This window comes from Falco punctatus (genome assembly GCF_963210335.1).
Source record: "Falco punctatus genome assembly, chromosome: 2".
NCBI classification, from domain to species: Eukaryota; Metazoa; Chordata; class Aves; order Falconiformes; family Falconidae; genus Falco; species Falco punctatus.
In genome coordinates, this window is record NC_137581.1 from 96104294 (window position 1) to 96131326 (window position 27033).

At 39.4% G+C, this 27033-nt stretch overlaps 1 protein-coding gene across 7 annotated transcripts in view; it reads left to right on the plus strand.

Moving 5' to 3' along the window:
- The window catches only part of MID1 (midline 1), a 353212-nt gene that overhangs the window by 295739 nt on the left and 30440 nt on the right, over positions 1–27033 (plus strand). For all 7 annotated transcript variants that reach the window (XM_080376926.1, XM_080376924.1, XM_080376930.1 and 4 more), the window contains 5 exons: positions 2009–2116; positions 4588–4736; positions 8376–8503; positions 17268–17411; positions 25927–26088. In XM_080376926.1, the coding sequence (XP_080233052.1) occupies positions 2009–2116; positions 4588–4736; positions 8376–8503; positions 17268–17411; positions 25927–26088 (691 nt within the window). The remainder of the gene's footprint in view (positions 1–2008; positions 2117–4587; positions 4737–8375; positions 8504–17267; positions 17412–25926; positions 26089–27033) is intronic.

Below are 27033 nucleotides of genomic sequence, written 5' to 3' on the forward strand. Positions count from 1 at the left end.
TGTAAACAAGTCCCCTCTTTGCCCAGAGGACACAATGTATTTCACGTAAGAAGGTTATTGGCCCTGGTTCAAATTTAGATAAATAAGCATTTGCTTAATCTTAATGAGCTCCATAATGTGCTTACAGGTAAATGCATGTTTAAGCACATTGTTGGAAGAAAAAAAACCCCAAGTCTGAGACAGATTAAGGGTTCATCAGACTGAAAAATAACCAAGGAGAGAAATATAATTACTTGTCACGTGGAACTGTTCCCTGTTGTTGTTCTCCCCTGGCTCTTACTAGCCTGATGGAAAAGGTGATGTGGCTCTAGGAGCAATTAATTGGCCAGGGCTGAAGGCTACCTTACCCTGTCAGCAAAGTGCAAATGGAAACATAGCTCCAAAATAACTCCTTTAAATTTTTCTTTATTCTAGGCATGATTAGAACTTTTCCCCTTTTTGTCTGACTGTTTATGCAGTGTAAGTTTATACGTGTAAGCTATACATGCTTCTACTGGTGGGGAAGTACATTTTTCTTGTCACACAGAATGTTGACTTTTCACTGAAAAAGTCAGTCTCCCCCAGAAACAAAACAATTTCAACTGAGAACCAAAACTTTTCTAAGTTTTCTTATTTTTTGACAAAAGCCAACATTTCCCATAGAAAGCTAATATCCTTTGTGAAGTTTATTTTTGCATTAAAAACAGTTTCACTGGCTCATATATTTATACTGTAGAAAACTACATGAGCACAGCTGTTATTTTTTATCTGATTAATTTCTGAGGCAAAGTGGTAATAATAAAGACAGTCAATTACACATGACTTCATAATGTCACTTAGATCTTTGAGAATTTGAACCTTTCAGGAACCACTATATGGATAATGAAAATAATAAACAATATTTTCAAGTGTTAAATTCAACAGATCAAACATAGGAATCATTATGAAAGTAATCAAGATGAAGTGGAGAACGTATTGTGCCACTGTATGACTCCATAGTTTGCACCTTGAGTACTTAAGTACAGTTCTGTTCCCACATCAAAAAGGAGATGATAGACCTGGCAAAGTTTCAGAGAAGAAAACCAATGATGATTGGATGGTGGTGGTATGGCTTTCATACAAGGAAAAACTGAATCACTTCAGGTTCTTCAGTGTAGAAAGGTCACCCTGCTAGAGGACAAAACAGTGGTCTATGAAAGCACAAGCAGCGTGGTGATTCTGGATAGGTATCAGTAGTTCACTGTCCTTTCCAGTAAAAGAACTTGGGATCATTAAAGGCAGCTGGAAGGACATGGGTTCAAATCGCTCTAAAGGAGGCAGTTCACTTTACTGTGAGTTAGGCTGTGGTATCCCTTGCTGTAGGGTGGTGGGGATACTTAAAGTGTGCAGGAGCTGAAGGAGAGAATAAATAAATCCACAGAAGGTAATTCTTCTGAGGATAAGTAATGATGTAGAAAAAAATCTGTCTGGTTCAAGAAGACTCTGAGGTCCAAATGGTTGGAGGATGAGAAAATATTCATTGGAATCATCATACATGTTGAGACTTCTTTCTAAGATGCTTTACTAGCAGATGCTGGCACCAGCAGCAGTGAGAGGCAGGATACCACAGTAGATGGAGTGTCTGACCCAGTACTTGTGCTCTTATGTGCAGTAGCATTCACTGCAGCACTAGATACAGCTTGAAATTGTGATGTATTAAGCACCTCCTGAAAAACCTTCACTTCTCACTGATATCCCTTATAACTGACATCACTCCATAGTCACAAGACCAGACTTTTCTCGCTTGAGTTAGAAATACCTGATGAATATCTATTTCTGAGTCCTACCTCCTATGAACAAGACATTCAGACTTGTTTCAGTATTACATAAAATCCAAGCCAGGGAGAAAAAAAAAGAATGCATAGGTTATATACAGAAAGCAGCAAAAAATGTCAAAACCATCATTTTAGAAACCGCAATGTTTAAATTAGAAAAAGGAAAACAAAAATGTCAAAGCAAGTTTTGCTAATCATAATGATTTGCTTTGTAGGTAAATGCATCCCGCCAAGAAACCAAGCTGATGGAAGAATGTGACCAGCTTATTGAAATAATCCAGCAAAGACGACAAATAATTGGAACAAAAATCAAGGAAGGAAAGGTAAAAGCTTTTCTTGTTTAGATCACAGTAGCAGAAACACATTGGAATTGAATTATTGTTCTTAGTTTCTAGGTACATAATGTTTACTCTTTAACTGCTAAACTAACTAAGTCAAATATAAACTCTACTTGTGTGGGAAAAGCTCAGGGATGGAATAAAGTCACGAGCAGGTTAAATGGTTCATGTGGCTGTCAAGATATTCCAATTAACTTGAAATAAGAAGCCTGTAGGCAAGGGATGACTTAAACGTATTTGAAACCACAGGTCCTGTACACTGTGTGACAGAACCTAAATTTCCTCATGCTCTTAACAAAATATAATTCCCTATAAAATGGAAAATCTCGCCTTCTGCATTATTGTTTCAATTCAGTTTCTCTACACAGTGAGACCAGCTGTGCTTCCAATGAAGTAGAAAACTTTCTATTAATTTGGATTTGTGCAACTTGAGTTGTTTTTAAAAAATCTATTGCTTGCAAAAATATTTTCTAATGTCCATCAGAGCATGGAAGATTTATAATACAATTGACTCTAAATTTATTTGAACATAGCTGATATCAGAATCTATCCCCATTCTTTGTTTTACTTTGTCCAGCCAGAAGTGGTATCAGTGGAGGTCCAGTAAAGATCTGGAGTGCTTTGCCTCATATGTTGTATATGTTGAAAGATTTCAGGGGGTCAAAATTTCCTGTGAAAAGCCACACGGAAGTCTGCTCAATGTAATTTATTTCCAGAGGGCCTGTGGCTAAGAGTCTTTCTGGAAGGCAGGGCATGGCAAATTTGTCTATAGGACCATAGTTATGGCTGCAGAGCTGGAAACACTCAGGTGCAAAGTTCTAGCTAAGTTTGCAAGGCTGCAGATTTAGACACTTAAGTCTGACAATATGGTGCAGCTCCATCCTTAATCTCACCTATCACTCAAAACCGATAAAATCCCACAGCACGTAGCAGGAAAAAAATAAATATCAAATAAGATCATTTCAGTACAGACTTCGTTCCTGCCATGGGGGGATTGGTGGGAGGTGAGCAAGATGAGACTTTTATTGTCAGTTTTCTTCTTGAAGAAGATATAAAAAAGAATCAAGTGAACAAACCCCCCAATTCACAAATTACACGTCTTATGATTGCTAAAAGCTCACAAGGTAACATTTATTTCTTTTCATTTTTTGTTTTGTAAATTAATAAGTAAACAAAGAGATGAGCTTCTTAATACTACAAGGAACCTTTCTTTGGTTACATACGTCTACCTAATTGTAACCGGTAGATGCACAGTTAGGGAAAACACTATGGCATTAGTTAATCCTAGAAAATTATTAGATCATTAGTATTATCAAAATCTTTATGCTTTCCCAGCCATTTTTCTTCCTTTATTGTTTCTATCTTTAGAATAAATACTAATGTTATGAGACACTAATCATTTGGCCAGTATTTTCTTTTTGAAAGTTTTCCAAAAGATTTATTTTCCTAGCGGTTTCTGTTGTCAGGTAGGTGCACTAAGATCACTTTATCTCTGCTTAGGATGCAATTATGTCTGAAATTTAACTAAGCAACTTCTTAGCTTGTGTCTTAATTGCTGAGATTGGGAATGTTATCTTGATTATAAATTTGGATATTTCTGCCAATCCACTTGGCTATTAGTTTCCGCATTTTGCATGTAACTTGGTCTTACAGCCTTTCTAAACTCCAGAATTATTTCATTTCTTTCCTATTTCTTACTCCTGTTCAAACTATGATCCTGTTGTGATAACAATGGGAAGTACTCCCAGACCTTTCAGGAACTAGAAGTTTTGTTAGCCAACATTGTCTAGAAATGGACGATTAGCTGTGCCCCTCCCTAACCTTTCAGCTAACGATGACAGTCACATCTACTGTGTTTATCTCCAGCACATATGTTTGCAGCAATAATAATCAGCTCTCCAGCACTACTGTGCTTTTGTCGTTAAAAATATCTGACAAGAAAACATTATCTGACTAAAAGCACGTAATGAAAAGGGCATGCATGTATTGTTAGTAGAACTGAACAGTCTTTTTCTGCTGTTTTATTTTCAGATGATTTTCTATGAAACTCACCTCAGTAACAGGAAAAAACGTGGTTTATAAGATGCCTTTAACACAGATCTCATCACTTCAGAGAAACAGTTATCTAAATAGCCCTTAGTTATCATGTAAGCAGAAAGTACCAGGAAATGACGGGTTTTCTGTTGGAAAATAGGCCAGCTGTGCTTGTTTTGGCTCTCCTCTGTTGTTTCCCATGTGGAAAATATTGAGGCAGAAAGGCTGTGCCTGTCCTCTTGTTAAAAATGTTACGTGGCTAGATGGATGCTCACCATCAAGCTAGTGTGAAAGAAGCTCTTGTCAGTGAAGCCATTCATCTTAACTCCCCCTTTGCATTTCCAGCCTTACCTCGGAAGCGCAAATGCCCTCATTATTTCTGACCTTAGAGATGTGACTGCTTTCTTATGTTTCCACTCAAGGTGGTGAGGTTGAGAAAACTGGCTCAGCAGATTGCAAACTGCAAACAGTGCATTGAGCGCTCAACGTCCCTCATCTCTCAGGCTGAACAGTCGCTGAAGGAGAATGATCACGCTCGCTTCCTGCAAACTGCTAAAAATATCACTGAAAGGTAAAGAATAAGTCCCTCTCAATAAACAGAAAAACCTCAGTTTACAGCAGACAGGTTGTCATAGTTGCCATATTGTCTTGTCCTACCACAGATGTGGTCAGAGGTGGGGGGTTAATTAACACATTCCCCCAAAACGCTACTTTGTGCTGTACCAGAGTGGGAAGGACCTTACTGTAATGCTAAATCAAAACAACCCTTTGAAAACAGGAGCAGTTGAAAAACAGTGCGAAATAAGAGTTAGAACAGCAATGTCATGTAAAAATGAAGGGGGCAGTATGGCTGCCAAGCAGATATCTGGTGCTAAACACACTAAAAAATCAAGGTTTTGGAGGATGAAATTCCTACTCCATGACAAATTAAGAGATTGAAGAAGAAATCAGGCAGTGACTACATTCCGTAGAAGTTTGAAATTATCTTAATGGATTCATAGTCTTCACAAAATAGCAAGTGGCAAGGTAATGAAATGCATAACTTCTGGAACCTGCAACAGGCATCTCTGAAGTAGCCCACTGGCATAGTTGAGGATTCAACAGCCTGGGTGTCTGGAAGTTATGGCAGCTGCTGTGTTGGGTCCCTGGGTGCAGGGAAGGTCTACTGCTTCTAGGATCCTAGATCCTCCTCAGTGTGCTAGATACATCAAGGATCCAAATACAAGTGAAAGCAAGCCTTCCCAGGAAACAGTGCTATTAGAAAATTTGGTCTCATTCTCAGTGCAAAACTGTAACCTTGAAACATCTCTGCTGAATTTCAGCAGTATTTTCTGATGAAAAAATATTCTGTTGGAATTATCAGCTGTTCAGACATCAGTCAGAGAAACAACAAAAAAAGGAGAATGTGACTGGACTATGAAGAAGAAAATTATAAAAGGTATGCTGATATATTCAGCTATTTTTTTTAATCTCTGGGTTCATATTGCATCTTCATATTGTCCAGCCAATTCTTACTGAATCTGAAGCATGAAATTCCTTGCTATTTTTTATTTTTTAAGTTTACTGGTTACTCTGGAGTTCTGTATACAGATTCTTTGAATATCAGGCTTCAACAAAGCTACTTAATCAACTTGTTAGTAAGCCAGCAACACTGGGTTGATTGTTGCAGAACTGAAAATCTGTTGAGGAGGGCAAGGGCAAAGGAAGGCAAGGCAAGGATTTACACGTGCGCTGTCAGACCTTGGTTTGTGTTCTGTCACCAAGCTGCATTGTGGCATCCCAGCTGAAGCTGATAGTAAAACTACCACATGAATATCATCAGTAAAAAGCTGTAGGTGAGGGTCTGTCATTTTTTCAGTATTCAGTGGAACAACCAGTAGCACAGAAACCTGTGGAGACACAAAGCTTTTTATCTGACTACAAGAGAATATTCAGAGAAGCTCTGTTTTGAACTTTAAACATGAACAGTTTCATCATAAATACAGTCACAGGAGAGACACTCCGAGAGCAGAAATGGGACCAGCTGACATATGTGCCCAATCAAATCTAATTCTTGGCTATCGCAGATTGCTGTCTGTAATGAGATGGCTGTGAACGCCCTGAAAATTAAAGAATCATTTCAAGCAGTGAATAAAACAGAGTGGAAAAAAACACCAAGTGCTTGTAGACAACTTGCAAGTGGAAAAAGAGACTAAATATGATTAATAAATTATTCTCTACAAGTAACTCTCTTAGTTCTCATGTGGTGAACAATATTTTCTTTGCTTCTAGGCTGCTCATGTAACAGTCTTATGAGAGCCCTGAGCTCCAGCATCTAAAACAGTCTCCTGAAATTATGCTCATTGCATTTCTTCATTCTTGTATTTCAAAGTAATTGCAATATAAAATTCTCTGTTGTGAGCACAACAGGTAACAATGTAAGCAGAGACATTATACACACTGCAGTGATTTAGGCTGTGCGTTATTTACAGTGGGTGAAATGCATTTATCCTAGAAAAACCCTTTCCAACCAAGCACAGTGTCAGATAGAGCAGGCAGAATTACAAGAGGAAATTCAATCCTCTGAACCTAATTTGGTGACATGGTGTCTGAAGCTGCAAACTGTTGAGCTCACTGAAAACAGACTTTAACACATGTAGTCACAGTGCACCCTTCGCACAGCTCCAAAAAACAGTCCAAAAGGGCCTGGCAGTATGGTCGTCTTCACAATAAATATGTGATTTATGGAGATATTCAAAGAACCTTAGATACCTGTTTGCTGGTTTATTAACAAGGCCTTAGTTAATTTTTTAGAGGTGTACATCTCCCTGAGTTTGTCCTAACACAGGCCATACAGGAAATGCATGCCTTTTTTTCCTACTAGGTGTAAAAACATCACAGTGTAACTGCAGATGAACTACTGGGGGGTGGGAGACGTGGGGAAGGAAAAAAAATTGAAAGAGCTCAGGGTTTTTTTCCCTCTAAGTACATGGGGCAAAAGGCACTTCAGTTATCCTCTCTCAAAAAAATCCATCTGTACTAGGATCTACTTTAAACTAAGAGAAACAGTGCTGAAAACTCTATAACAAGAATTATTGACTAGAAAACCTCCTCCGCTCAGGTTTTAAAAACTATGCTGAAGACAAGGGGATGTGCAGCTCAGTTTTTTACATTCCTAACTGTATTTTCCTAAAATATTACACAAGAAATACATGAGAACATACTTCTTAGTAAGCATTTGGCCTGGAGCCATTTGAGTCCTGTCTGCAGGGAAATACTCTAATTTGGGAAAATGTTAATTGAAGCATTCAAAATATTTTGATCTGACATGTGTCATGAATGACAGGTACATGACAGACATTGTGTGAATGGTTGTGTGTTTACCTCCAAACTGAAACAATTGACAAATTTCTGTCATATAACATGGGCTTTAATAATCTCTTTGTTTACATGGATTATGCTTTTTATAAACATATCCAGTATCCAGCTCTCCAGTAAAATATATTTAAGATACCAGGCTGGTGGATCTGAAAAATCCGTCCTGATGGCAGTTTTCTTGTGAAAGCTCATCTCTTTATATTAGTACAGCTGGACAGACAGAAAGTGGATGATGTAGCTTCAAAAGTCAAGTAGGCAAGGAAACCTGTCCGTTTCGGAGGAAATGTAAGCATGCACACATGCTTTGCAGGGAAAAGCCTTTCAAAATAAACTGTGCTGACATCTGTTTTATCTCCCCGCTCTGCTTTTTGAAGTTAACAGTGATGTGCTGTGCTGAACAGCTGAGAAGGTGTAGAGATCTGCACCAAGCCCTTGGGACAACGGTGCCAAGGAATGCCTGGAGCAAGAAACTGCTTGAGAAAACAAGGGCTGGGAGAGATGCAGCATCTGTCAGGATTGCTTAAAACACGAATGTGGTGCTATTGCTACTTTGGTTCAATGGGTGATTAGAAAGAACAAAGTATATTGTTGCTTAACAGGTATTTTGTTAAAAACTTAGCTGACACCACATGTTAGGCAAAAGCTAAACAATAAGAGATTTTTAGTGGAGACTTTACTTGCAAAAAGAAGAGTGGCAGGAGAAGTTCCTAACTTAAACAATATAAATAAAATACATGTAAAAGTTTTTGTCAAGCTTTTTGAGAAGTGATAATAATCATAATGATCAGGTCCTACCTTGATGTGAAAGTTATTGTGTCTTGCATGCTAAAAGACTTTTTTCTTTTCATTATAGAGTTTCCATGGCAACGGCATCCTCCCAGGTTCTAATTCCTGAGATTAATCTCAATGATACTTTCGATACATTCGCACTTGATTTCACCAGAGAGAAGAAATTGTTGGAATGCCTTGACTACCTTACAGGTAATTTTTTCCCCAAGGTGCTTTATTATATTTTCCTCAAAAAATAGTAGTGGTAGGATTTTCTTGGTTCCCTTGTGTGGTCAGTTAACTTTGGCTGACTGCCAGGTATCCACCAAGCTGTTCTCTCACTCCATCTACTCAGCAAGATGGGGGTGAAAATAAGATTAAAAGCTTGTGGATTGATATAAGGACAGGGATCGCTCAACAAGTACTGTTAGAGGCAAAACAAAACAGCCTTAACTTGGGGAAGATTAGTGTAATTTATTGCTAATTAATTGTAAGAGTAGAGTACTGAGAAAAAAACCCAAAACTAAAACCACTTTTCCCCCACCCCGTACTTCTTCTCGGGCTCAACTTCATTCCCAGCTCTTCTACCTCTTCCCCTCGACTGGCACAGGAGGATGGGGAATAGGGGTTGTGGTCAGTTCATCACACATCATCTCTGCCACTCCTTCCTTCTCGCTCTTCACCTGCTCCAGCATGGGCTTCTTACTGTGGGATGCAGTTCTTCACAAACTTGTCCAACATGGGTCCTTCCCACAGACTGCTCTTCTTCAAGTACTACTCCAGCATGAGTCTTCTATGGTACATGGCTCCTGCCAGAAAACTTGCTCCTGCATGGGTTCTTCTCTGCAGGCTGTCTACCTGCTCCAGTGTGGGTCCTCCACAGGCTGCAGGGTGGATGTCTGCTCCACTGTAGTCCTCTATGGGCTGCATGGGGATAGCCTGTGTCACCATGGTCTTCTCCACAGGCTGCAGGGGAATCTCTGCTTCGGTGCCTGGAGCACCTCCTGCCCCTCCTTCTGCACTGACCTTCATGTCTGCAGAGTTGTTTTCTCTCACATTTTCTCATTCCTCTCTCCCCCAGCTACTGCACAGCCTTTTCTACCCTTTCTTAAATATGTTATCACAGAGACATTAGTAAAATCGGTGATGGACTCAGCTTTGGGCAACACCGAGTCTGTCTTAAAACTGTCTGTGTCTGACACAGGGTCAGCTCCTGGTCTTTTCTCACAGAAGTCAATGATGCATTGCAAGTACTACTAAAACCTTGCCACATAAACCCAATACACTCTTGCTCTTAATCCTGAATAATTACCCCCAGCAGACCCAGAATGTCCCTGGAAGCATTAGGTGCTACAAAGCACAACTGGGATGCATTTCACACCTCCTCTCCTTGCATTCCGCCCCATCAGGGTGTGGGCAAGTGGGAGTGAGAAATGGTTAAAAGCCACTGCAGCAGAGTGAAATGGGAGAACAGCTGGAGCTCAGCCTGAAGCTGCCAGCGGAGGGAGAGCAGGGACCAAAGCCCATTTCCTGGGGGATGGATGCTTCACCTGTCACCCTTTCCCTTGGGGCTGCCTCCTCACTGTGGCAGATTGCCACCTGGCAGATTTCCCATTAGCAACCAGAAGCTGTTCAAGCAATCAACATCAAGGGCTCGGCAAATGAAAGATCTTTTCTCATGCCAGTGACACTGTGTGATTCCCTCATCCCAGAACTGGAGGACCTCACCATGTCTGGGACTCGAGAGCAGGCACTGTGCTCTGTACCAGGGTGTGGGGTGGGTTCCCCGCAGAGCACAGCCCCAGCTCACTTAACCGAGAGCTCTGGCCTGAGGAAGCCCACAGGATTAGATCCTTACTGAAGGCCTGAGTAATGTGTGATCTCAGAGTATATAATGACTCACAAAGAGAAACAAATTACTGTAATTTAGGGTGTTTTGATTTCAATGCCAGAATTAGAACAATTCATTCCAGTTCAATTGAAAACAGAAGAGTTACAGGGTACGTTTTCATTTTGCAGGGTCTTTAAGCATCTGCTGTTAGCAACGAGAATTTGCAATGAAAGGCAAAAAGCACTGCTAGAAAAGTACTTGAAAACACTTCCTGGGCCCATTCTTTTAGCCTGGTTTGCAGAAGTACCTGTGTTATTTCAGAGGAGTGTGAGAGCACGAAGTCTCATTGTCAACCACTGGATCTTTTCCATGCAGAGGACTGGCTTCTAGCTTTGATTCAGAGAGAAGGCTGAGAGAGTTGGAGTTGTTCAGACTGCAGAAGAGAAGTCTCTGAGGAGACCTTATTGTGGCATTTCGATACTTATAAAGATCTTATAAGAAAGGTAGGGACAGACTTTTTCGTAGGACCTGTTGTGATAGGATAAGGGGTAATGGTTTTAAACTAAAGGAGGGTAGATTTCAACTAGACAGAAGGAAGAAATTTTTTGTGATGAGGGCGGTGAAACACTGGAACAGGTTACCCAGAGAGGTGGTAGATGCCCCATCCCTGGAAGCATTCAAGGTCAGGTTGCATGGGGCTCTGAGCAACCTGATCTAGTTGAAGATGTCCCTGCTCATTACAGGGGAGTTAGACTAGATGAGCTGTAAAGGTCCCTTCCAACCCAAACTATTCTATCACTCTATGAATAAATGAACAGGTGAGTACTGGGAAGAGCAAGACTGTCTGCATGCATAGGGCAGAACCACCCTTGCCATATAGAGCTGTGGGGTTCTTGCTGTATCTGAGAGGGATTTTATCTGCAAGAGGTTTTTATATCACTGTGTGACTAGTGAATACAATCAGTGTTTAACATGTACTTGAGTAAGTAATACACAATAATAATGCGGTGAGAGTGATTTGAACTTTTTATACAGTACCACTGAAATTTTATGGTGTCTGTCACTCTCCCAAGTCTGCTGGAATTTTGTCACCATGTTGAGTATTCACCCCAAAATTATAAAAAGCCAATGAAATTAAAGGAACAATTAAGAAAAAATCAGACTCATTGGTCTAACCTAGGAACCTACATGTAAAATAATCAGCCTCAGCTTCCTTTATGGTTAAAGCAGAGGAATAACCACTTCATTTAAAGGCCTGTATATCAGGTCAGTTGACTCCCTTCTGCAGGTGCCTATTTCTCTCCCAGTTGGCTCCAACCAGAGGCTAGAAAGACTCATTCAAATACAGAAAACTGTGGATTAGATCTTTAGCCTTACACCAAGTGAATTCTATCCAGCAGTCTGTTCCCATACCTCCCAGGTTTTCTCCCCTTTGTACATCATAAGTCAATATTGCTATACACTGCAGAAAATGAAGATTTTAACTGTACCAAAATGAAGGGTGATCTTGCTACAAAGATCCTTTCCATGGTCCCTCATGCTGGCTGTGTCATTTCCACAGCTCCTTCTCTGCCTTCTTCCTACCTCATCCACAATCTTGAAAAATTGCTCACAATTCAGTCTAAGGGAGCTTGCAAATGGGTCAAGCAATTTAGCTGGGTTTTTTTCCTAATCTGCCATTTTTATCCTTGCCCTTGATGCCCAGAGAGGAACAGTTTTAGCTTACTCTGTGGTATTTTTCTTCACATTAATAAATAGCATATGGCTACAATGGCAAAATCCAAAACATGTGTCCAAATTATCTGAGCATAAAATACAACCTATGCAGACAGTTAAAATACATTTATGTAAATATATGTATATACGTAATGTTTATGTGAATAAGTATAGTCCCAAGAGTCAAATGCAGTTGATTATTCTCTGTTGTTGTTTAGAGACTCCGGGGAAGATCTATTTTGTTTTAGCCCTTTCAGATTGGTGCATGGAATCTTGATGCATCTTAAGCTGAAAACTGTGTGACAGAGTGAATTGGGCTTTACTTTTATCATGTTTCACAGTGAAGTAAAATGAAGACCATTTGTAAGTCCTAGTGGTATATCAATGTTGTGAATTAAGCGAAGAAGCCTGTCTTCTATCTGTGACTGTACTGCTTCTTAACAAAGTGTCAAAGCCTAAATTCCAGCTTCATTCTCTCTATTGTCAGTTGCCTTCGAAGCAATTGACCTCGGTTGTCTTCTGGAGATTTTCTTCTCCTTCGGTTCTTCTCAGTGTAGTATTTGTCAGTCCTTCATCCTCCATGTCCCCAACCCCAGTTTTCTATGTGGCACACTGAAGTTTGCATCTTTCTTTCTTCATAGTCTATTGCTTTCCCAAATATAAATTTAACTAGTTTGTGCTTATTATTTAGGCAGCTGTCCAAAGCTTCTCTATCCAAATGAAAATCTTTGATATGTCTCCGAAAGTTGCCAGCCAAACATTGAGGTGTCAAGCTCAGTATATTAAAATAATACCCTTAATCTTTCTCTGATTGTTTTATTCTCTGTATATGTAGTCTTGATGTCTTTTGAAAGCTTTCTTATCTTGCCTGCTGCTCAAGCTCTTCATCTGGAACTCATCTTTTTCTAAACATGTATCTAGCTGTATCCAGGCAATGCATATGACTTGCAAACTTTCTGCACAATATTACTGACATAAGGACTTTTTTATCCCTGTTGAATCAAAAATACTTGTTCTGTGTCTTAATACTTTGAAATCAATTGCAGGAACATCTATTCTCTGACCTTGCAATTTGCGCTGCTTCAGAAATCCCATCTGAAACAACGATAGGTTTTCGTCATCCATCACTTCAGCTATGACTGCACAAAGAAACATGTATTGCCTAGCTTATACCAGCAGTATTTTCACATAAAAACAGCTTTGTGCTGGAAACCCTTCACAACCTGTCTTTCCTCTTAACTGTTTCAGTATTAAAATTAAAAAAATGCCTCCAACTAACTCAGTCTCATGCTTTGGATGTAGCTTCTCATTCTGTTGTTTGTGAACAGTCGTGGTCTACACAAAGACTATGTCTAGATGGTTGCATGGCTGAGCTCTTGATGCCAGCTCATGCATGACATGTTACTAATACATCAAATTTGTACCCACGTCTGATGTAACCATGCCTTTCAAATTCCTGCATGTTAGTTCAGTCCAATGTTGTGACACGCCATGGAGATAGTAATGAACAGCTGAGACATGTTCAGGCTTCCTCAACTGCTTTATGTTCATACCAGAAATATGAATGTTTCTAGCACCATTAAGTCAAGGAGATGGCTTAGATCTTCCTTTTTTACTCAAAATCAGTAAGGAGCCCTTACAAAGTCAATCACCCCATGCCAGCAGGGAGGTAGAGACAGAGCAAACAAAAGGAAGTTGAGGTGGTTTTAGTCAATCTCTCTGACCTTGTTCTGAGAGGATTTAGATATAGTCTCAAGAGTCACCCGGTAGCCCCTGCATCCATGCTGAGATTCACCAGTGAGAGGAGGCAGTTTCCCTAAACTGCCTCTCAGGTGTATGGACCATGTGAGTGCTTTCAGTCTGCTTTGGAGCAAAAGCCACGCACATGACATTGAAAGGAAGGCAAGTGAGATTAACCTGGCTGAAAGAGAGGAGGTATGTTCACAAGGTCCCTTACTGCTGGCAGGAAATTTAAGAATCTGCTTTTCTAATACTAGTTACTACCTTTCAGGCACTTCAGGTGTGGTTCCTGACTTTTTAAGGGTGTCTGCTCTGTTTTGAGTCGAAGTCATACAAATTAACTAAAGAAGCCTTCAGCAATGATTTTCTCTCATCAGAGAGTGTTGATTAATGAATACCAGTGGATGAAAGTCAGAGTGGCTGAAGCAGTTACCATTCCTAGATACTTGCCCTGGTCGTCTACGAAGATTGCCACTCCATGACCAAGGAGAGCTGTAGATGTTAGGAAACAATTCCTTAAACCACTGCAGCTTTCATTGTGCTTTGCTAAGTCTGCTGGCACTGATTAGAGCAGGGGTCCTCAAACTATGGCCCGCAGGCTGGATACGGCCCCTCAGGGTCCTCAATCCGGCCCCCGGTATTTACAGACCCCCCCGCCGGGGGTTGGGGGGGGGGAACCAAGCAGCCGCAGATGACGGCCTGCCACTGCATCCGCGCACCGGCACCCTGGTTAAAGAGTTTGAGGAGCCCTGGATTAGAGGTTCCCTCACTGCTCAAGACTCTAAATTTGGGGGGTTTAAGATCTGCTTCACATTTTTTTCAGCTTTCCCTGAGACTGGGTAGCAGTTTGTAGACAGGAGTCTGCCAGTAACTGAGAGTGAGTCTGCCAATAGCTGAGAGTATTAACATCCCTTTTCAAACTTCGCTCACTTCATTGTGCATCAGTGCTCAGTCCTCACCCTGAAAAGAACTGGAAAGGCTCATGTGCAATCACTGCTTCTCCACTGGGAAACAGGACCAGAGGGTGGGTATGAGGCTTTATGTGTCCTGCTGCTGTGCTGGAAGTGTGCTGGGCTTCCCCTTTCTCTGCAGCGGTGGAGCACACCCTGGTCAGGGCCACGGGGGGGGAAGTTGCTGGTGCAGCCTTGAGATTGCTCTGAAGTCTCTGCAGAACTTTTCCTGTGGCACCTCAGCTCTCTAGCAGTACTAGTAATTTTGATAAGTGAATCACACACTATCAAATGTAATAATGAAAATAACTCATTAAGGTCAGTCGCTTTAATTGCATTATGGACTTAAACTCTCCAAAGGAGTAAGCACTGTGGAATGATGAATTTGGCAGCCAGACTATAAATTATTTTGAAAGTCATAACAAAACATTTGCATGTAGACTTCCTTGCCTGTCTGCAAGAGAAGCAGATATATTTTGTTTTATTCTGAGTGGTTTATGAAATGAGTGTTTCTAAGGAGCTGAGTTTCATGCAGTATAGTCTCAGGTGGGTGTGGGTTAATCACAAGAGCAAGGAAAAAGATGTCCTGCTTAGGTCAAATATCTTTTTTCTGTCATTCTCATTACATGAATGCCTATAAATCTCCAGCCATAAGGCCAACCAGGTGTGCATACTAAGGGGGAAGTTAGGCTGTCATTTTCAAATGAGTTGAAGACACTTAGGTGCTATTGAAATGCAGTTTACAGTTCATTAAGCCTTCAGTAATTGTTGCTTTCCATAAATTAATATTTATTACCTGTGTTGTAGTAATAAGTACATTTCTCAAGTAAAACATTTTGCTCTGTTAGGTGCAGGAGACGGCTGAAGAAGACTGGTTGAATACTAACACAAAAAAAGTTGATCCACTTGTATATTTGTAATTATTTTTTTTTTTTTTTTTTGCCTTTGAAGGACAGACAAAATATGAAAATGAAACCTCAGCTAGGAAAATAAAAACAGCTCCAGTGTTTGGATTCTACTGGATACATTTTTGAAACACAGCTGATAGGACCAATGCAGTACTGCATAGCTCTCACAACAGTTAGTTAGCCTCAGTTAGTACACAGCCTCTATACTACAGCACTAACCTTCCCAGAAGGTTGCGGGGGGGGTGGTGGTGGTGGAGTGTCTTCTGTTTTTGTCTATATTCCCCTCCTGGATCACTGTTCTTATTTAAGTTTATTTCTCTCTTTCTTTTTAAATACCCACCTGTCCCAAGGGCTCCTCTGCTGAATTAAAAAAAAAAAAAACCAAAAAAACCAAACAGGCATTGGTAAGCTTCTGTGCTACTATATTTAGAGCACCACAAATCATGGTCATACCAGGAAACACATTTAAACGTTTCCTTATGCCCCTTGGTTGAAAGAGGCTGCTTGGAAATGTGTCCACACTTTAATCCTTGGGAACATACATCAGTAAACCAGGGACATGAACTATAAAAATTCTTAATGGCAAGTAAAATAGATGTTTCACAAAAATAAGATGTTGCAAAAGTAAAGGTGGAATTCCTTCAGAGGGACTTTTTTTTAAGGCCATTATTTGTGGCTACCAGAAGTTAAAGAGCTGACAGCAACAATACCATTCAGAGTTGCCTTCCTTTTCCTTTAATACACTCATATTTTGGTTGTTTCAGCTTGAGTGCCCTCCTCCCTCACTTTGTGACATCAGAGAGGAACACTATTAAGCACAAGGATTTGGGAGTTCTTTTGCATGATGGTAGCTTGTAAGGAAGATGATGAGGAACGAAGCTCCCGCCTAGGCAAGCATGCAGGAAGGCCCACCAATCTTTCAAAGACAGACCCATTTGCTTCTTATTTAGGTGTTTGGCTTTTTAAAGAATACAAAGACAATTTAGACCTGTTTACTTCAAATTTCACTTCTTTAAATAGGTCTTTAAAACAAAGTTGTGTGTTAATACCAGAGAAGAATGTATAGCTTGCTAGACAGACATCTTGCTTGTTGATTTAAAAAAAACGAAAGAGGGACAGCTTTTTATTGAAGTGTTTGAATTCTTTTCTAGAATTATTTAATCAGCAATGACATTGAAGATTAGGTTGTAATAGTCACACAGTCATGATGTTATGATAAGACATCTTTAAGGCTGTTATATACCCAATAGAAATTGTATGCATCTATATTAGAATGGATAGCTAGGAAACAAAAATTTGGAGAGAGGAGAAGATTGGGCATGAAAGCACAAATGTTTGGAGGCTTTCCCAGAATTATAAATGCCTCTTATGCCAATCTCTTCTGGTAAGACAGGCTAGGCAAACACTGCATCAAGTCAACAGTGAGGAGTGTTGACTCTCCCTCTTGATGTGTGCATCAATGAAACGTTGATAATTTTGGTGTGACGGTCAGAACAATCCTAGAAAAAGTAACATGTCAGTTGTACCCATTTAACCACTGTTTAAGGTGACCCACAACACATCACTTGTGCTAAGGCATCTGAAACTAAAGCTGCTTTAATACAAAATATTTTCAAAATCTGGGTTTCCTAGGTGGTTATATTGATAGTAAGATTTCCTTTGCAACAATTTATTGGTCATCGAAGTTAATGCTGAATTAGCAAAAAGTTGTTAAAAAGTCTGTTGGATGGTATAGATACAAACTCACACATCAGATACATCCCCTAATCTTAGGTAAGAAGGGAAATATTTCACTGATGGTGTCAGTAAACCTCCTGTGTTCTATCTCACAGCTCCCAACCCGCCCACTATTCGCGAAGAGCTCTGTACAGCTTCTTATGATACCATTACTGTCCACTGGACGTCAGATGATGAGTTCAGTGTGGTCTCTTACGAGCTGCAGTACACCATCTTCACTGGACAAGCTAATGTTGTTAGTAAGTATAAACCTTCCCTTTTCTAGTTCTGTTGCCTTATGGTTTCTCTGTAAACCAAGTGTCTTTAAATATAAATGTACTTATCTGTCAAGAACAAAAGGAAAAATATTTTCTAGGAAGATTTAAAGTCGAAATTTTAAATCCAAACCAATAACTATTCAAAAGGTTTTAAAATTCAGAATTAACTAATTTAAAATTTCTTGTGCCTTTTCTGGGAGTGCCATGCAGCAGGAGCTTTCGAAGGGTAAAACCAGCACATATTCCCAACGGCACAAGTATTGTCCACGTTAACAGGGCTTGTCTCCGGCATCCTAGGCCCCTTGTTGCAGATGTAGCATGGACAAAGAGCTCAGTTCTGTTGTCTGGGCTAGTCAGGCTCTTGGGAGCCTGTGTTGAACTGGTCGTTAGTTAGAACCGCAGCCCCATTGTCATTCAGGTAACCTTGACAACTGGACCCCTGTCAGAAATACAGATTTAGGTCCTTCCCTCTGATTTTTACTGCCTTCAGGGCTACAAAGCATAGGGCTCAGTGCACTGGTAGCTAAGGCAGCAAACATCAGTGGAACAACAATTAATATGGTAACCTTGTTCAGCTTATAATGGCATTAACAGTTATTGCTTTATATTTCGTATTGTAGCACATTTTCTATTAAATACAGTCTCTGCTTGAATCTGTGAGTTTCCTTAGTGAACAAATTTACTGATTATTCGTTGGATCGTTTTGTTGTTAAATAACTATTTTTCCAAGAAAAAAATAGCATCTAATCTTTGGTCAGGAAATCAACAGTTCTGGGTTCAGTGCATAATGATCATTGATTATGAACTTGGAGAAGTCTTTTAAGTTCTTCCTGTTACCCATATGTTTAACGGGAATACCACTAGCTGACACATACTTGCTTTATGAAACAAGAATTCTGAAACAAACCAAATTAATCAAAAGGTCAAGTTTGTTAGGTCAACATGTGTTTAAAATTGGGAACTCATTGCCACAGAAGGTTGTTGTGGTTTTGAGTTCAAGAGATGACTGGACAGCTCATGCAAAAAAATAAAATAAATCCACTGAGAACAATGAAGCACAGAGACATCATTCTGGCTCAGGAAATCCCAGAGCTGAAAGCTGTTGAGGTCTGGGAGAGTGTGGTAAGAAATGACTGTGGTGTGCTTTCCCTGTTCCTTAACACCTTCCTCCACTCTTTGCTTTTGTCCACCACCAGATAGCCCAGCCATGCACTGAGCTACATAGGCTTTGTTCTGATTCAGTGCAGAAGTGGTTTTCTTCTTACAAAATTTGTTGAGATACTTTGATGAAAGTCAGTGCTGTGGACATGTTTACGTGCTTTATGTCAGTGGAAAAATGGTAAGGTCTATGCCAAGTTTCAGTACTGAGTCAGACTCTTGTACTGACTCTGTTGCTGTGTGCACCTCATTTTCTCCACCACTAAACTGGAGTTAGTTTTCCAAGCCATCTGAAAGGATATCTGAGGATTCATGTGCTGGCATTTTAACACCATTTTTAAGTAGCATGCTGTGACTATATTATGATATTCAGGATTGAGTAAAAAATAAGGTGGGCTATTGATAATTTGATGTATGTTCTGCCAAAATCTCCATTTAGTATTTCACTAAACAGCTTCATTTCAGAAAACACAGTGTAAAAATTAAGACTGCTGGAAAGACCAAGTAAACTTCAACACATGCTCCTACATCTGAGCAAGCTGGATAACAAAAAAATCTAATAGTAATTTGGAATGAACGAAGCAAGGTAGATAAGGAAGGAAAAGCTTCCCTGATTAATTGCTATTAAGCAGGCAGGACTTAGTGATAACTCAGGACGTTGCTTGTTTAGTAACCCATTTTTATGCTTTATGCTAGAAAACTTTATGCACGTCAGTAATGGGCTCTAAGTGTGAACATAGCAGCAGAAAGGTATGCCATTTCCACACCTTTGTGAGGTGGGGTTTTACTCTTTTCTTACCAGTGAATAAATAACAAGTTATTTCATTTTTAGGCTGTATTGTAGGTTTCCCATGTGGAGGTGAAAGCTTTGATCTGCAAAACATGTATTATTATTCTACTCTCAGCGATGCAATATGGTAATTTTTGCGTAGAGTATGAAGTGCTCAGTGTGCAGTCTGAACTTCTAGTTTATCACTTTGCAAAAATGGTGTCATTAAGAGTTTGAAGATAAAACAGAGTAGCGCTGTAAAAACTTTGTTTCTTGCCAAAGACCTTAAATGATAGTAGAAAGAAATGAAAGAACAGTTGTGTGTGTCCCTTTTCTTTTCTCTTTTTTGATGCAGCTAGCTCTTACACAAATATACTGGTTGTTAGTTTCAATTTAATTGAAAGCTATAAAGTTAACCCAAATTAAATACATGCGTATATAAGAGTTATCTAAATGTTGTAAAGCTGTTTTTAATCTCATTACTTAAAGTAGACTTGAAGACCTCCAATGGAGATATTCATGCCAAATCTAACTGCTACAGACCTGCCCATGCTTCCAACAAGTGAGACTCTCCCAGTTTGTTACAGCATCCACTGGTACTGAAGATTTGCCCACTAACGTCCTGTTTTTGCTTAGAACACTGCCTGGATGTTTCTTCACTTCGTTAGATTATATTCTTTGTCCTGCAGAAGGATCTAATATCCCAACTTTTATAAATGACTTTCCAAGGTTGTCCCTAGAATACCAGAGTGTACCTTAGTGGTGTGGTTGAACACAGAGAGCTATTTTCTTTGTGAGTAGCATTAGCAGGTGCAGCAGCCTTCAAGTTCTGATGAACTGAAACTAAGTGATTTTTTTTTTCTTTTTGTCTTGCTTTAATGAAATAGCATTTAGCACAAATTTCTTTCTATTTATGGTATTTGTGTGCTGTTGCACATCTTTATTTTTAGAATTTATTTCTCTGTCATATCCCAAAAAGTTTCCATTGGTATTGTGTGTTGCCTGTAGCAGGTAATGTAAGCAGGTTCATAGTCTTCAGTTCTGTGTTTTTGTAGCTATGAATGAGTCACAAGAGAGTAGCTAGAGTACTACATTAAACCAACAAGCGTTTTTCCCCTGAGACAACAGGAATCACTTTGCATACATACCCACCTACCGTGCTAATGGAGACTGTTCTTTTGGAATCCATTTCTTAAAACCACATAGCCATACTGACTGCACTTTCCACTCCTCAGTACATTTCCCCCACCAGAGGCATATATCATTCCAAGATTGCGAAGAATTCAGTAACAAAAATAAGAAATGCTATGTTTTTCTAGTGTATTTTCTATCCAACATAATCAACTATATTCTTTTTTATTAACTGAAAAATTGGAGAGTTAACATTTGATGGAAAAGCTCCAAATAGAGTATTTCATTTTGAATCCTATTTCATACAGGAAAGATTATTTCCAAATGTGGCCAAACTGCTTGGCTATTAAATGTTTGGCAGCCCTCTTCTGTGCATAAGAACTTTAAATGAAGCAGGCTCTTACTAAAGCAGTTGTTCTCAGAGGTGTACCATTCACACATTTGCATTTCTGAGAGGCAGCTAATTACCTGCAATCTGAATATTGTAAAGGCTTTCAAAATGACTTTGTTACTAGCTAGTTAACGTGCGTTATAATTTCATTATTCCATTTCAATAAATTTTCAAGTATTTATTGAGTATGCACTTTTTTTAACATCATAGATTTGCTTTAATGTGCTTCAGGAAGGTTATAATTTAAATGTTTAGGGTTTTACTAGCCATGGTACAAGGTGTCTTCATGAAAAACACATCTCTCTTCAAGACAAAAAGCAGTAAATAACTTTCTTTTTTCTAGTAAGCGGAATTTAGGTTAGTTATCAGCTAAATACTAAAAAGCACTGTATTAAGGGTACAGCATACTGCCAGGACTTTTTCAGTGTTACATGGCTACTCTTCCTATGAGACACAATAAAATTTTGTTGAAGGATCTAAGACAATTTGGAGCCCAAGTTTCCATGAAAAACAGTGACTTTATGATTCACCAATTACTTTTTGAATATTCTAACTTTTGTCTGTTTCTGGAAATTTTAATTTATTAAAAACATATTCCTTTTAATCTTCAGATTGCTACAGAGGATTTTGGTGAGTATCTTAATGGTACAAAAGCAAATTTGGGATAAAACCAAGAAAACTTCTGCTTCTTGAAAAGTATCAAAAGAGTGCATTTCTTAAAAAAAGTGATGTGTTTTGCAGAAATGCTGCGTATATGATTTTCTTTCACATGGGAATGCAGAGTAGGAGTGGAGAGCTATCTGTTACCTTCACCTACTGTATTTGTTCTACTAATTTGAACGGGTAATAATTTATTTAAATAAAGCATTTTATAATAATTAAAATACTCAAGAGATTAAATAACCTTCCCATGGCTTTCGTGCTTCTCTTCTAGTTTTCAGGAAGATATATTTTATTAATTTCTACCAGTGTAAATTTTAGGAGGATTTACACATTGGGATTTTTTCCATCTGTTTTTCAAAGTGCATCAACGGCCAACACCAGGGAAATAGCTCTACAAATTATTACCTCCAGAGTCTGAGAAACTTGTTTTCAAAAACTCACACATCCTGTATGGACCATCACTGTGCTCACTGCACCATTCCAGGATGTAATTTAAATTCTCTACATTTTTGTACGTTACAGTTTTGAAATACATTGTTTTACCACCTGCATAACCCTGTAAAAAGCCCTGGGTTTTTGAAACAAGAAACCTGAACATAGCTTGGGTTAGGAGTGGGTACAGTAGGAGACCCTTACTTCCTGCTGCTGTGCCAGTGAGGAGAAGATGTCTACTTTTCCACTTAACCTGTTGCCACTGGCAGGGAGCTGAGAGGGCATATGCTACCCTTGGATGCCCATGTTACCAGGCTGCTTGCTCATTTCCCTGAACCTTCTTAATCATCTTCTTTTGCATTCACAGAAGAAAGGCTGTCCTGACAGGGCATACCTGGAGACAAATTCTTTTAATGCAGTGAAAAAATATCCTTTCATACCTAAAAGCTTAACTTGTCTGCCACTAGTTACTATTCTCTGTTTTGAAGGATTTGGGACTTGTAGTTTGACACCATCAAAACTTCATTCCCAAGATTTTTGCATCAAAGTTCAAGTTAAAGCCTGTTATCAGATAGCTCACAGCCAGGAAGCACGTGGACATGTCACTGAGTCCCTTAGTGCATAGGCAAGAGCTGAGCTTGTTGGGACAGCAAGGTTTGTTGAGCAAAGTAACGGAGTCAGTCACTGCACATCCGACATTTATTGAACACCGGTAGTCTGGGATGACCAAGACTGGCAAGTCAAATTAAAAAAACCCAAGGTTTCTTGTGCCATCGAAGAGGATAGAGCCTTCCCTTAGAACAAGAATCAGGTCAAAAGGAGGGTTACCAACTCTCTTAGTTGACTGTGTAGAGTTTAGGGTAAGTAACGTCCTAACTCAGGAACTCTGATCTTTGGTCAAGGTCAGGTGGAATGAATGTTTACCCGCCTGTGACTGTTTCGACATTAACCCTAGAAGCAGAAGCCAAGATGTAGCACTACCTAAAATTATTGTGGCTCTGCCTTCTATACATAGAAATCTAAATTAACCGTTAACTGAATTATTTAATAACATAATAATTTACTCTGAGTACTTGCATATTAGTGGGTATTTTGTATGTATAAACACATGCACAGTAGGAGAGGACAAACTAGAGAAGAGAGTAATAGCATTGCAACTGTACCTTTACAGTCCTTCATATACCTATTTAGATCCAAGTTTTATGCTTCGTTACAGAGTGATCAGCCTGTGGAGGGTATCATAAAATGTGTAATTCAAGCCTAGAAAATGTGCCCTTTAGAGAGGTGTAGTGACTAATGTAAATGTAGTTTTGAGATAACTTAGCAAAAATCTGTACATTTCTGTGTCTGTGTAAGGGTTTTTTTTATATATGGCCTATGCATACCACAGACCTCTGCTTTCAAAGTGTGCTTGTGGAAGGAGAAGACACTTCCAGGACCATTGTCTGGATCCATCCCACTTACTGTTATATGGTATTCAATGCCCCATCAGAGGCATCTGAATTAAGGATTCCTTGGTCATGCTGGACTCCCTCTAAATCCAGTGCTTCATTTTCTTTTGTTTTAATGTAACGCTTTGCAAGAGGAGCTATGAGTCAGGTACGTGATAGTCTCAATGCAAAATCAATGTGGCAGTTCAGCTACAGAGCAAGTGTGCCTTTAATACCTGTGGCAAATTTTTACTGGGAAAACATGAGGAATCCTCTGAGCAGTCAGTGAAATATTTTATGCCAGGAAACTGCTACTTTTATTTCCTTTCTTCCTCTTAGGAAACCCATTCACACCCAGCCTAAAAAAATAAATATCGTTCAGTATGTATGGTTCAGTGAAACAAGACGTGGACTGATGTTGCTATAAGCAGTTTACTACAAGTGCTAGGCACAACTGGGGTTTTCATGGGGTATAACACTGAGTTCTTTTTTTCCGAGGTAGACAGATGATTGCTTTGTATGACCTAGTTTTTCAATAGTCTTGAGAAAAACAGTGCCACAAGGTTGCTTTTCTTTGCTGCTTCTATCCACATACAGCATGCTGTTTGAACCCCTTGTAGCTGATATTTAGGGAGGCTACAAGGAGTCAGGATGTTCACTGGTTGGAGCATGAGGAACATACTAGAATTCTGTTTTCCCACTTTACACCAAGAAACAGCAACAAAGAACTGTTCATATTCTGGTAAATCATGGTCTAAAAGCCACAACCCAAGTGTGCATTCAGCCACAGGCTTAGACTTCCAGATTTCAAATCAGTGTGGTGGAGGGGGTTCATCTCATCTCGTTTGAGATACCTGAAGGTAGAGATCTGACCTATGCTAGTTGCCTAGCCCTTCTCTGTGGCCAAGAAAAGGGAGGCACTTGTGGTGGGATATTTATACCTGGAGAAGTGAAAAAACCTACTCATTTCTGCCTCAGAGCCCAGAAAAATAGGTTAGACATTGCAGCTCTTCATTAGATGATGAGATGATCTGAGTCACACCTGAAACTGTGCCTCAGTTACCTGTTTGCAAAGCAGGATGAATACCTGCCTGCCTCTCAAGGATGTTATATGTAATATCAGAGAACTTTGAGACAAAAACTACACGATTCTTAGATTGATATTTGGGGGTTGAGTTCTGTTTCTAATGAACTTTTGTTAGGAAAAGCACATCCCAAATTAGGAAGGAATCTCCCAGTATGGTTATGAATTGTCTATGAGTCTGTAAACCTGTGTCACAGTTCTTTTTCTTTTGAGTTTTGTGTCCCGTAGCCTTTTAAGTTCTACTTTACATAAAGGTTTTGTATTGCCTAATATGCAGAGCTGAAATTGATACTGACTCCTGAAAGATTCTCTTCACTAGTACTTACTTACTGGTTTGCTGGTGAAACATGAGTTAAAAGCTGAAAGCTGTTTTCTAATAACAGTAGCTTTCATAACATGTTCTATGCCCAGCAAAGGCAGAGAACAAGAAGTCAAGTTCTTAATCCAGTCAAGAATTTTTCTTTTAAGTTTTCCAGCCTTACATATGTACATGTATGCATACACTTCCATCTGCATGTATCTTTTTCTAGTTGTACAACTATATAAAATGTTATGAATATATATACTTAATGAATGTTAAATTAGTTACTTATGTAAACATTTGTAATAAGAGAGCTATCAAAAATATACAGTAAGTAGTATGGGTGATTGACTGTCACTGCAGTTGTATCACAGTAGGAAAAATTTATGTAGGTGAGTACATTCATCTTAATGGAGTATTTTCCTGTTTTGAAGATGATATTGCTCCTCTCTTAGTTTACTTATTTCCTGCATATTATACTTCTGCAGTAGGCATCAAACGTACCCCAAAAAGTTTGTAACTGGAAAATTATCCAGCTCTTTCCCAGCTGTCATCTAACCATGAGGGCATAAATCAAAAAGTTGGATCCATCAGATTTACTGGCTTAGATTACACCCTGGCAAAGTTTGAAGTGTATGAGCCAAACCTTTCTCTGAAGCCCATGCTCCACCCTGTTTGGCCTCCCATGATTTGGTTCAGGCCCTGAGGAATGCATACCTGGGGACTGTCAGCAAACATGCCTCCCAGTCCTCCTAGCTTTACTGCTTTCGTTAGTTTTCTGAGGCTTAGATGGAGTTCATTAATCCAAACAGTAGATTGATGGGATCTCCATAATCCTCTAGTTCTTAAGCAATAAAGAATTCCTTGTGCTGGGATATGAAAAATCTCAGACTGCTTGTGCCTCCACCAAGACGTTTCTTAAATGGCCATTTTTTCTGGTTGACTTCACGGAGCAAGAACTTGAAAGGTACCTTGGCTGAGGGCTGATGAAATGAGTTAGTGGCATTAAGTAGCAACTCAGTGAATGTAACAACACTTTAAAAGGTACAGAAGTAAAATTCATATGGGTTGTTGGGTGCTTGGGAGTGCTCTAAATGTTCCTCTGTTATGTTATGACTGATGTGCTCTTAAATTGCAGGTTTATGCAACTCAGCCGACAGCTGGATGATTGTTCCCAATATCAAACAAAACCACTACACAGTGCACGGGTTACAGAGTGGCACTAAGTACATCTTCATTGTTAAGGCCATTAATCAGGCAGGCAGCAGAAGCAGCGAGCCCGGCAAGCTCAAGACAAACAGTGAGTAACGTGAGATCCGGCACGCACACATTCTTCTTCTTTCTTGTCTGCCTTTTTAAGTTTTATCTTTAGAAGATATAAGAGCACAAAGTAGTTTCACTTGTTTAAAGTTCTTCCCACAATGTAAGCCACTTATTTAATTTAATTCAAGATTACCAGTCTTCAGTAGTACAGAAAGTCCTTTTTTATATTTCTTTTTTTTTTTTTTTTAGAGAGATGCATCTGTAGTTTGGTCACTGGAAATACCATTTAGGAACACAGCCATCACATGTGAAATGATTGAAAATACTCTTTTGTGGTTTTGTTTTAATTTCCTCTCTATTCTTTTTTCCTCTACAAAGCAAAAACTTTTCTTATGTTTGAAATAAAACATTTTATTTTTTTGTACAGTGTTCATAAGATAATTGCTAGTTTAATTTTATCCTCCAAAATGATCTCTTTCTTAGGAGACTGGAAAACTTCTTAGCTTCATCCCCCTCAGTTTTTTATGGAGTTCAGCAAGGTGGTAGAGTAGTCAGAGATCCCACTTCAGAAAAACAATGGTTAGACAAATTATTAGCAGATGTAGTATAGCAATTTTAAGACTGGTTTTCAGCCTTTTTCTTCTTGTGTCCCAGCCAATCCCTCAGTCACGTAGTCATCACAGGCAGCTCTGAGCACTGGAAAGAGAACACTGGGATTTGTGCACCCTCTGAAACCTGATCATTGTAGGGGAGGGTGCTCAAAGAGGGGCAGTACCAAATGTTGCAAGAAGGAGGCTGCAGGGAATGCCATGTACCCATTTCTGATTTTCTCCTTTCTGCTATTAACCTGGCTAGGACTTCTGTGTAAAATCTACTCCTACAAACCCCACATCTGCTACCAAGAATCTATGTCTTGTTAAACCTGGTAACACAAGCAAATGCATAAACAGAGGTCCCATCTGAAAACAGCAATCTTTTATCC